At 37.2% G+C, this 12,789-nt stretch overlaps 1 protein-coding gene across 2 annotated transcripts in view; it reads right to left on the bottom strand.

The window, feature by feature from the left end:
• Positions 1-837: 837 nt before the first annotated feature.
• Positions 838-12,789, bottom strand: part of FAM102B (family with sequence similarity 102 member B) — an 86,468-nt gene continuing 74,516 nt past the window's right edge. For both annotated transcript variants that reach the window (XM_044002754.1, XM_044002755.1), the window contains exons 10-11: positions 12,301-12,370; positions 838-4,156 (exon numbers count right to left, since the gene is read on the bottom strand). In XM_044002754.1, the coding sequence (XP_043858689.1) occupies positions 4,114-4,156; positions 12,301-12,370 (113 nt within the window). In that variant the 3' untranslated portion in view covers positions 838-4,113. The remainder of the gene's footprint in view (positions 4,157-12,300; positions 12,371-12,789) is intronic.

The following is a 12,789-nucleotide window of genomic DNA, read 5'->3' as shown; positions in this document are numbered from 1 at the left end:
ATCTTTTTTTAGGAAAATTCCATATGTTATTAGGGTAGGTAGGTTTACTATATGTCCATTTCATTAGTGCATTTTTAAAAAAAGATTTAACAGAGAATAGATTGTAGGCATAAATTGAAGTTGGCACCTGCAAACATTTTTGGACACAGTGTGTTGGGTCTGAGAGTAAGAGGCTGAGAATTTCTTGTCAGGAATTAACAATTAACAATACCTTCGTTAACTGAATAAAGAAAAATTAACATTGAATAAAGGTGCGTCTTCCCATATACTAAGCCACTGAGTTATGCACAGAATCTCATAAACATTAGGGCAGAAGAAAAAATCCTAATCCAATCAGTGACTTCTTCCACATGAAGCACCATCCCACAGAAAGAGTATTGGACACATTGATTATGTTTTAAGATCACACCAGACTTTGTCAGAAGATAAACTCCAATAGCATCTCATCACTGAAAGCAATATCCCTGTATTCTGGAAGCCTTGTATTTCAGTGTTATTACATAATCAGAACTGCTTATAAGCTTTTTTAGCTAGCAGTAAAAACACCAATCTACACTAAACTGTCAATATCTTACCAGCTTTGAACATGGTTATACCAAGTTTGGCAACTGAGGAAATTCACAACAGGTAGTAGAATCCCAAACCTCAGAGTAAGAGACTATCTTGTCCAGTCCTTTCATTTTATAGACAACCTGGTACCCAGAGAGGAGAGATGACTTACTGGTAAGGTGAGGACGAAAATCCCATGTCTCCTGACTCTTATTGCATTTTGCTAACACCACACTGACTCAAATGTTTATAACTGCATCTGGATTATTTCACTGATTATCTGGAAGACATTCATTGCTATCTTTTTTGTTTGTTTGTTTGTTTTTCATTCATTGCTATCTTATTTGAGCATGTTTTTACTGGAGGCTGGTGGGATATTTACTTCTTTCAAGCTACTATTAGATTAAATTTAAAGGCTCCCGGGTGTTCTTGGAGCCAGAGAACATGAGTTCAAATCCTGATTTGAATACTGAGTGTGTGACCTTGGGTCTGTCACCTCTTGGATCTCAGTTTTCTTATCTATAAAATGAGGTAATTGAACTCACAAGGTTCCTGCCAACTCTCTATAAAGGCAAAGCATTGTTAGAGGAAACCAATTTGGTTACTAGTATTATTGTTGGCGTGTCCTTGGAATGGGATAAAATGACAGGCTGAAGCCTGTTTGGGGTCTATACTGTTCTGCTAGAATGTTGTTAGATTAGAAAGAGTACTCCACGTGTTCTTTCAGATCTTTTCTGATTTGGGGGAACCACATGCTAAACCTTGTGAAAATGGGCGTTCTGACTGACCTCTACAGACATACTCCTCTGAAACATATTTTAGTTTTTTCCTTCATCCCTACTAATGTCTTTCTCCAACATGTTGAAATAAACTTATATTCCTTAAGAATATATTAATGCCCTTCTTTGGGACAGAATCAGAAAAAAAAAATATGTCCCTCTTTCAGGTTTCTAAAACTTCTTTGGTTCTTAAGTATTTGAAATTTAGTTATGTAATGTTTAAAAAATCTATTAAAACTGCAACTAATTCTTAGAATTAGATCATTTAACTGTAAATCAGAATAAAAACTAGACTTGTGGCTTTAAATATAGTTGATGACTACACTGATATTCTGAGGCAATTGGAGCTCTAAGTGAATGAAACTAGAAAAGGAATGCAGATGTTTAATCAGACATTAAATAATGCAAAACTTGTAGCAAGACTAGAAGAAGGTTTTGTTTTTTAAAAAAATCCAATAATGCAATACGAATGGAACATGAAAGAGAAATAAAATGTTATAGGCTCTCATTGAATTCAGATCCTAAAGGCACTTACTTACAAGTGCTTTTTTCCTTCTTGTAATTAATGCCTATATTCATTAAAACACTTTCCAACTTTATACGGGCCGATTCCAAGATCAAGATTTACTGGTAGCTGTTGGATTTTTAAAATAAAAATATGATTTTTAGTTTTTCCATTTCTCTCCACACTTTACTATTATTTTAAAATAGTATTGCACTATGGAAATACATTCTGGCTCTCATCTTCATACAACAAAGCCAACAGATATAACTCCAATAAAAAATATAACCTAGAAGCAATATTTGGGCAATAGAAAAATATGTTTTTCAATGTTATGCCATTAAGAAATAGCTCTTTTTAAATGGCTCTCTATTAAAATTGTCCTTTACTTTCTTTTTTACAATGATTTCTATAATATATGGGACAGTCTATAGTCTGTAAATACCTTTTTGTTACTTTTTAAAATAAGCTTTCCTCATTAATTCTCAACGATTACTTCTCCAAAGGAATTTCTAAATAATGATTCAGGAAACTCTAACCCTAACTCATTCTATGTATTCTTCAACAAATATTACTCCCCTACCCTTTTTTGAAAAAAAAAAAAAAAACTGCATTGATGGGGAGAATATTCATTCCAAGAGCTTCCTAAACTAATGAAATTACAAGCCTAGTTTCACCTGTACCCTCCCCCCCCAAAAACCCCAACCAAGGCCCTAAAAATAGCATTGGGCCAGAGTATCATTAAGCAACTGTAGAATACATGTATGAACAATGGAATACTAGAATAAAAAATTAAGTCCCAACATTTGTTGTTATAACATAACTGCTCCAAACCTCTAAATATTAGGTTAAAAATAACACTTGAATATTAAAAATTGCTCTCATTTAAATAAATACTATAATTGCTCTCTAATTTAGCCTAAATGAAAATATTTTTGCCAAAAAATTCTATTTGCAGACATTTAAATGCAATTCCTTTCTTAGACACAGGGTGTCAGGTCTGAAAGTTAAGAGGCTGGGAATTACTAATCAATTAATATTCTGTTATAGTGATTAAATGATCCAGAATGAAAAAGGTGAAGTTCTTTCACATGTATACTGCAGTGTAGGCCGTTCCCCCTTACCCCCCAATTAGAAAGAAGTAGGCTACATTGTCTCTGTATTCTTTGAAGTGGTTTTGCTTATTCTCCTTTTCTCAAGGCACCTTAGGGCGTGGTTAAGGAAAAACTTAGTACCTGACTACAGAGGGATGACAGAAGAAACAAATCCACATCATCAATGCCAAGCAGCAGCTGGTCCGCTTTGCTTTGTCCTGTGCCATACTGGATTCACTTTCCAGGCTCACATAGAGCCAAGCCTTTGTGCCAAAGGCCACCCTGACTCCACTGAGATGACAATTTTACTTTTAGTCCTCTGAGATTTTGCACCTAAAAACAGTAGATTCCATCATTCTGTGAGTTAAATGAATTTCCAGGAGGGTCAAGGTGACTTCTGGTAACCTAATATATTGGACATTAAACTTAAAAGCTTATTTGAAACATTTCCAGAGTGTCAGTACCCATAACTTTTCCATATCTATTAGCAAATAGGAGCAATACCATGCACAAGAATTTCATCTGATAGAATTAATCACCTTAACTTTTATGTACCTATTTCTGGGCACTGCAAGTGTATTTATATTTGATAAATTCTGAACTAATAACAAATGGTTTTTATATTTAGATCACTGAGAAGCATTTTCCCTAAAAGCATAAATCCGTATTTTAAATTAAGTAATGCCTAGATAAGGGACTTCAATTTGGTGGTGATATTATAGGTAGTATATAGGAATAGTTCCTTGGAAAAAACCTATATTAATATAGGAAGAATTTATAAATTTGGATTCTAACAGTCTCATCAGTGAAAAAAAGGGACTTTCTTCTTCAAGCCAAATTCCAAACAGTAATTACCACTGATTGTGTATATAGAAATGACACTTACTATATATGGAATTCTTTTTTTCCTTTCCAAGACAGGATGTTTTCTAAGTAGAAAGCAAATATTTCACTAATATGTACATTTGCGACTTATGTCTGCCCATGGCCCTCACTGTATAATGGTGCCTTGTACTACCACGCTGAAGTGTCCTTTCATGGAACAAGAGGCACTTTGAGATGAACAAGACAAACGATGTTCATTTTCCTTTTTCACAGAAGAATCCATTTCATCTCCTGTCTACTTTCTCACAAGAGTTTGAGAAAAGGGACCTGAAAGTCCAATCCAAGATCCATGGAAAGCTCCACATTAGCGTTTGATCACAACTTGTTCATACGCTCCAGATCCCACTCTGAAACAAGAGTACAAAAACAAGGGTTTAAATCTAGAGGCCAAAGTTTGGGATTTTATCAGGAAATTGTGGTTAAATAATCAGGGAATTTTATCAGGGAGTAATGGTTAAAAACAAATGACAACTTATTTACATGCATGTTGGGAGGGACCTAACCCCTGGCCAGTCCCCTGGTAATTTAGGTTTGATATTAGAACAAATAGACATTTTAAAGTCATTCAATAGTTAAAAAAAACTAGCTTAACTAGAATGTAACTTCACAAATGAGCAAACAGACCCAGTGAGGTTAAGAGACTCACTCACTCAAGGCCACATAAGTAGTAACAGAGCCAGCATTTGAACTCAGGTCCTTTGATTATGGGCAGCTAGATGGTATAATGGATAGAGCACTGGGCCTGGAGTCAGGAAGGCCTGAGTTAAAATCTAGCCTCGGACACTTACTAGCTGTGTGACCCTGGACAAGTCATTTAACCCTGTTTACTTCAGTTTGTCATCTATAAAAAGAGCTGGAGAAGGAAATGGTAAACCACTCCAGGATAAGAAAACCCCAAATGGGGACCTGAAGATTTGGACACAACTGACACAACTGAACAACAACCACCTCTGATTCTAAATACAGCATCCTTTCCCCTGTTCCACACTGCCTTCAAACACAGCGATACCATCACATGAACAGCAACAACTAGGAGCAGTGTAGTGTAATGGGAAAGCACAGATGTGAGAATGTTAGCTCCATTCCTCATTAAATTATGTGAGCACAGGCAAGTCAATTCACTTGTCTGAGTCTGTTTCCTCATCTATAAAATGGAGATAATACTTCTTGTATGTATTTTACATGGATATTGCAAGGCTCAAATGACGTAAGCTATGTACTTTGTCAACTCTAAAGCACTGTATAAATGTTGGCTATTATTATCATTATTATCTTGTTCTCATCTTTTTACATGAGAGAGATTTCAGCTAGAAATAGCCTTGGGATAAGCAGCTAGCCTGTTTATTGGAAACTTTTCATTCTATGTAACTTGGAGATGAATATACATGGAATGGCAACATCTATTAAAACACCATTTCTGGGCGCAGCTAGGTGGTGCAGTGGATAAAGCACCAGCCCTGGATTCAGGAGGACCAAATCCAGTTTCAGACACTTGACACTTACTAGCTGTGTGATCCTGGGCAAGTCACTTAACCCTCATTGCCCTGCAAAAAACCCAACCCTCCCCCGCAAAAAACAAACCACCACCCCCCCATTTAAAAAATTTTTATGAATCAATGATTTGTCCAGCCTGTGGCAATAGCTTGGTTTGTTACCAGGGTCTTGTACAGTTTATTGGATGAAATGTGCAGGCTGTTCTGAAGTCTGTATTTGTAGCATGGAGGGTTGCCATCTGCGACTCCATAAAAGATGTATAATTCTGATGCCTAATTTTAGCTACCAGGTCATGTCTTGCTGGGCTTTTGAAAGGTGTTAAAATGTTTACAGCCTACAGCATTGGGTTATAGTCTGTACCATTTCCTCTCACAATTTCCTTTGTTCACTAAGTCTAAAATCCTTAAGAAAAAACCTTTGTAGTTTCTTGTGGAAATGACCTTGCCCTTATTTGACACCAAAAATCCTGTTTCCACAAATAAATACACAATTTAGCCATTTGTTAGATGCTTCTTTGTTGACAACATTCATGACTTCATGTGGATGTTGCCTATTAAGGGCTTTTTGCTTTCACTGTTGGACCTTAAGTTATTTTATAAGCTCTACCAAGATCTATGTCATTTTCGGTGACACACAAATCCAATGGTGTGGAGCCATGATCCGACTTTACTATTGCTCAGGGCAGTGATGTCTGCTTATAACCAAAGTATTTTTTTGGTAGGGTTTTGACCTGCTTAATATGGTCTAAGAATGTCTATCTTTCTTAGCATGGAAGTGTTCATCTTTTTACACCTGACTTAGACAATGGGCCTTATGTTCTGTTAATATTTTACAGGATTTTGTTAGAGTACTTTCCAAATTTGTGACAGTCCATTTTACAATTCTGAAAGGTGTATGTTAAACTTGTTTTGAATAGATGTAAATAACTTTTGCCCCATTAAGTTTGGTTTCAGAATGCCAGTATGTTTTTTAAGCTATTCAACCACAGCCTTTTCTCTGTTATTTTAATGTTGTGGGTGGGGTTTTTTTTGGCCTACCGAAGACCAAGCTATTTGTAGATTATCATCTTCACTCATTTGTTCAATATAACCTTTGGATTCAAGCTCAAAAGCTTCAGACTATATCTTTCCTCGTCATACGTATCTTGCACCTGTCAAATCCAATGACATTTTGATATCACTGGAGAAAGATTCCATGAGATGGAAATGTTAATTTTTTTTTGGTGGAGTAATTTAGCTTGATGTCATTCATATACATCCAATAGCTAACATGGTGTTTTAGTTTGAATTCTTTGACTTGGAAGCCATATTCAGTTCTTTTTAGGAGAGATAACAGATTTAAGGCTAATTAGAACCATAAGGGACTTAAAGTATTTCACTTAAAAATGTCAGATCTGAGTCAAAGCCTTTGCAATAATCAATGGGGCATATGTGTTATGGTATTTTGGGACACTTTGTTTAATAATTACTGACTGATAACAAGTCGCTTTTTATATCCCTTGACTTTGGGAGATATCCTTCAGGCAACATATTGTTTTCCTAAGTGTTTATGTATAATTTTTTTTTGGTGATACAAGTTGAAATGCTTTGTATGAATTACATAAACATGTAATTGGCCTGTATTACAGAGGGGTCCACTAGTATTTCATTTTTTTTTTTTTAAGTGAGGCAATTGGGGTTAAGTGACTTGCCCAGGGTCACACAGCTAGTAAGTGTTAAGTGTCTGAGGCCGAATTTGAACTCAGGTACTCCTGACTCCAGGGCTGGTGCTCTATCCACTGTGCCACCTAGCTGCCCCTAATATTTCATTTATTGATAAGCCATGTGATGCCTTTTGTTAAGAAAGCTGGTATCAGCCTGATGTCTGACAGAAAGCTGGTAAAAATGCTTCTCTAATAATTCACATATCCCTGAGGAGTATTTGAGCCAATCATTCTGCATCTTAACTAGCCCCACTTCTAGTTTGGGGGGAGTGAATAGAGTTTCAGTCACCTCCATTGAGTGATTTTGTGTATATAGCTTCAACTGGGCAAATTTAGCATTCACATCTCTCTTGCACATAGCAGCTGCTACTGTAATCTTCCAGTACCTTTCAAAAGATCTTCAACAACTCTCCCAAGTTACTTGTTCCAGGACAATGTTTGATGCCTCACTATAGGGTTACTCCTTGATAGCGCCATCTTTCTGTATATGGTTCTTATTGTGGCAATAGCCACCATATAGACTGCTTTTTGCAAATCTTGAAATGTTTTCATGTTTACTGTCAAATGCCATCAAAGAATGTATTTATACAAGATATTACCATTTGTTTTCATGTCATCAAATTCAAATAGAGCTATTCAGATTCTGGTTTAAGCATGTCCATCTCCTTTTGAAGATCATTTAAGACTCTGGTGCCATAGTCAAAAAACAGTATGAAGCCTCTGCCTATATAGCTGGTAAGAGGTTTCTAATTTTGTTATGATATAGTACTGGTGCATAATTAAAATATTTATGTCTTTGGCCCATTTTGTGTGCAGTTGTGGCTTGCCTACATTAGTGGTCAGAACTATCTGTTCTGAAGCATTTCCAGCAAGTGGGATATTGGTACTTGATTTGTTCCAAGTATCTTTGCCTTTCTGTGGTACCAGAACGCAAAGGAATACTACTCAATCTGCTATCCTCTTAGTCAACCTGATCATCACAAATATTTTAAGTAGGGCCAGCCTGAAACACTAAGCATGCTGCTCTGTCTACATCTTTGACTCTCAGGAGCAGTTACATGACAATGACTGGGTGTTACCATCATCAGTGGTGTCACCGGAGCCCATTTTGCCAGAGTTTCAAGGTTCCTGACAGTTTTTCAGAGCACATGAAGTCCTACCCAAAGTTGTTACTTACTTCCTCATGACATTTGAGAAAGGGTTGGAAATTGAGGGGGTTATTATTATTATTATTATTACCTTGTGACAATCAAAGGATCACAGAAGGGGCCTTAGAGGCCACTGAGTCTAAATCCCTCATATAACAGAGGAAATAGGCAGGGAGAAGCTAAGTGATTTTCCCTGGGTGATACAACTACTGTCTGAGATAGGATTTGAACCCAGATCTTCCTGGCTGCAAGCTCTTGCTCTATCCACTATGCCATGCTATCTCTTATATCATTTAGCCTCTCTAGATCTCAATTTTCTATCTGTAAAATGAGAGAGTTACATTAATGGATCTAAGGACCCTTTCTAGCTCTTATTCCCAGGATTCTCAACAATGTACAATAATCATTAGATTGTAAGATCTTTGAGGGCAAGGGCTGTCTTTTGCCTCTTTTTATATCTCTAGCCCTTTAGTACAGTGCCTGGCACACAGCAGGCACTTAATAAATGTTTATTCATTGATTAATAAAAGAATGTTTTAATTTCTTCTAGCAGTGGAGTAGGCATTCCCCAGGGCTCTGTCCTCAGATTCTCCCCTCTCTAAATAATCTCTCTTGGTCATCTTGCTCTGTATAGGCTTCAATGATCACTTCTATGCAGATGACTCCCAACCAAGTCAGGCTCTAGAGCCCTGACTTAAACTCTGATCCTATGCCTTCAACTTCTTGATAGATGACTCCAATGGGACATGCCACCAACACATCAAATTCAGCAGGTGGGAGTTTGACATGGATGTTGATCTGGCAAAGAAGACTGAGAAGGAATAGTAAGATAGGCAGGAGAAGAATCAAGAAAGAGCAGTATTGTGAAAACCCAGAAGAGTGGCCAGTCTCCGGGAGGAGACTCATCAACGGGATCAAATTTTGCCTAAAGATGGAGAAGAGTGAAGATTAAGGCCATTATGATTGGCAATTAAGAGATCATTAGTAACTTTGGAGAGAGTAATTTCAACTGAATAGTGAGGATGGAAGTCACATCCTACCAGATTTAGAAGAGAATAAGAGGAAAGGAAGCTGAGGCATCAATTACACATGTTTTTTCAATGAATTTGGCAAGAAAGGGAAGCAAAGAGCATGACAGCTAGTGGGATGGTGGGATCTATTGATGGGAGTGGAGGATAAAAGATACTGGGAGTCTTTGTAGGCAATAGGGAAAGAACCTAGGGAAAGATCCAAAATTAGGGAGGAGAAGGGGATGGTGCTGGGGATACTACTGGAAAAGATACAAAGTGACGGGATCAAGAATACAGGTAGAGAGGTAGACCTTGGTGAAGAGTACGGTCATTTCTTCATTGGAGACTGGAATCATAGAAGAAATGAAGGAGGGGAATCCTGTTGCTTAGATTCTCTATACCTTTTAGTAATTTGTGGAATTGTAAAGATGCAGTCTCTTACAGGATAACTCTTGTAAAAGCCTGCTTGTTTCCTTTGTCAAGGATGCCCTGGGGGGGTGTGGGTGTGTGCATTTCTTTCACTGGCAAAGGAGGCACTGGGAAAATTGGCAGATGTTGACAGTTTCTCATTCACCTATTTTGGGTAGTAATTTGAATTTTAAAATTTAAGATTTTTTTCATTTCTTGTTTTCTGTTCCATCTCCAGTTTTAGTCTTTTAATATTTTAGAGATTTATTTGTGTCTCTTGTCAAGCTTTCTTTATATTTACTACTTTCTCCAGCATTTCCCTTTGTTTTGAGTCAACATTGTTCAAAGTCTTTCACCATTTTTCTATATGATTTTATATTCTACTCCCCTTGGAATTTTTTGGGGGGGTGGGGCAATGAGGGTTAAGTGACTTGCCCAGGGTCATACAGCTAGTAAGTGTCAAGTGCCTGAAGCTGGATTTGAACTCAGGTCCTCCTGAATCTAGGGCTTTGTTCACTGCACCAGGTAGACTAGAGGCTCAATATGAGGCAATAATAGCCAAAAACCAATTTCTGTAATCTTAGGCTACATTAAAACAACGTGTCCACAATAAGGTTAGTGACAGTCCCATTGTATTTTCTTTTGGTGAGATCACTTTCTGGAATATTATATCTAGAGGTATCAAATCAATATAGAAAAAAGGGCCATTAAACCATACATAAAGATATGTGTGGGCCATATAGTGACTTGGTTTTTTTGTTTGTTTGTTTTTGGCTTTTTTTTTTTTTGGTGGGGCAATGAGGGTTAAGTGACTTGCCCAGGGTCATACAGCTAGTAAGTGTCAAGTGTCTGAAGTTGGATTTGAACTCAGGTCCTCCTGAATCCAGGGCTGGTGCTTTATCTATTGCGCCACCTAGCTGCCCCCTAGTGACTTGTTTTTGTTATTGTTAGGTCATTTCAGCCATGTCTGACTCTTCATGACCTCATTTGGGGCTTTCTTGGCAAAGACAATAAAATAGTTTGTCATTTATTTCTCCAGTTCATTTTACAGATGAGGAACTAAGGCAAACAAGGTTAAACGACTTGCCTAGTCATTTAGCTAGTCATATAGCTAGTAGCTGAAGTAGGATTTGAATTCAGGCCTTCCTGACTCCAGGCTAAGTGCTCTATTCATTGTGCCAACTAGCTGCCCCTATATAGTTATTCAGAAAACCACAAATAGGTATTATCTATGCTGTGTCTCACACACACACAGATATCTATTTAATTTTTTTTGTTGTTAAATATTTCCCAATTGCATTTTAATCTGGTTTGAGTTGTACTTGGGCCATAAGGTGGCCACATGTTTGACACCTCTGTTGTATAGAGGTTGGAAGCTACATTTGAGGAAGGTAATTTACAATTTGCGGTGTATTTAGAGTACGTTGACCACTGCTTTTCCCACTGTGTACTGGAATTTAGAGGGTGAAAACATATCTAAATGACATTAACAGATCGTGCAATTTAAAATTTTGTTATATTTACATTTTGACAGCACTGAAACTAATGATCGAGAATAATGAGTTATACTAGGAAGCTACCAGAAGGTAGCAAGTCACTTGCTGGGCCTCAGTATGCTCATATATAAGACAAGGACTAGATAGCCTATAGGTTCTTCTATCTCTAAATCTAGTATTCTATGACAAACATCTTGAGCTCTTCTTCCCCTCCTCTTAACAGCCTCCAACCTTTAAACAGCCACATACCAGATGGGCTCCTATGTGGGTGGCAGCTTTCAGAGAAGTAGTTTGGCAGTGTCTAGGGATCTTTCTCTACAGGGGACAACGTCCTGGGCTTTGAGTGGTATCCTGGGATTTCTTCCATCAGGAAACTGATTTTGGTGGTCACCCTCCTCATATGAGGGGGCCACTGATATGGGATCTTTTCCTCCACAGTTAATTTGAGTTTTTCTTACTTCAGGTGTTACTGTGTATTACTTGCCTCGGGCACAAAACCAGGTAGCTTTGTTGCTCAGGGTGATAAGAAAACTTAAAACTATGAAGATTGGCCAAAGGGACTGAGGATATACAGCCAGAAAAGGGAGGATTTCAGGGGTATGTGATAGTAGTCTTCAAGTACTGGAAGATTACTCCCTAGAAGGCAAAACTGGGACTAATGTTTAGAAGTTACAACAAGGCAAAATTTGGCTCAGTATTAGGATGAATTAGAGCTGTTCAACAGTATCCTGGACTGCTTTGGGAAAAGAGGAATTCTGTCACCAGACTTCTAATACAGGGTGAATGATCACTTGTGAGGGATGTTGTAAAACATATTTATGTTGTCCCATAGAGATTGGGCCAGATGATTTCTGGGGCTTCTCCTAGCTCTAAGATCATCTGATTTTAAAGTAATGTTTGCATTCCCTAATCTGGGTTCACTTGTAAATTTGCAACCTTTTTGCTATAGTTATGAAGAATTTCAGCCCATAATATTGCAAAGTATTCAAAATAGTCATTTGGTCTTAAAAACAGCCTGTAAAGCACACAATATAAGTATCATCTCTCATTTTCTGATGAAGAAAACTGAAATTTAAGGAAGTTTAATGTATTTTCTCAGGTTACATAGCCAGCAAATGACAGTGCTAAGAACAGAACTCTGGCTCTTTTGCTGTCAAGCTTAATGCTCCTCCTTATACTACACGACACTCAATCTAGTCTCAGTTTCTTTAAAAATCTGTTTAGAATACATACCTATTTGGAAGGTGATGGCTGCCAAAAGATGTACTCCCCCCAGGACCCACAAATAGCCTCAGTCCTTCTTCTAAAAAGTAAAATAAAAACTATGTTATTTTCAAGTAGTAAAATAGCCATGGATAAATTTTAAGTTCTATTTTAAAGTTAAATATTCTATCAGTTCTAAAGTTCTATGTTAATTCAGTGTTAGAGAAATCAGTGTCTATGAACACCCACTAAGAAGTTTATTTCTTTGTCTCTACAATCACTTAAATAATGAAAAGTTGGTCAGTTTCAAATGATATTTGTTTTTACAGACACAATAAAACTTTTCAGTTACTATTTTTTTTTTGTGAGGCAATTAGGGTTAAGTCACACAGCTACTAAGTATCAAGTGTCTGAAGCCACATTTGAACTCAGGTACTTCTGAATTCAGGGCCAATGCTCTATCCACTGCGCCACCTAGCTGCCCCTCACAATAAAACTTTTAATAGTAAAATGTACATC

Source organism: Dromiciops gliroides, chromosome 4, assembly GCF_019393635.1.
Source record: "Dromiciops gliroides isolate mDroGli1 chromosome 4, mDroGli1.pri, whole genome shotgun sequence".
NCBI classification, from domain to species: Eukaryota; Metazoa; Chordata; class Mammalia; order Microbiotheria; family Microbiotheriidae; genus Dromiciops; species Dromiciops gliroides.
This window is presented reverse-complemented; position numbering and strand designations above follow the sequence as displayed.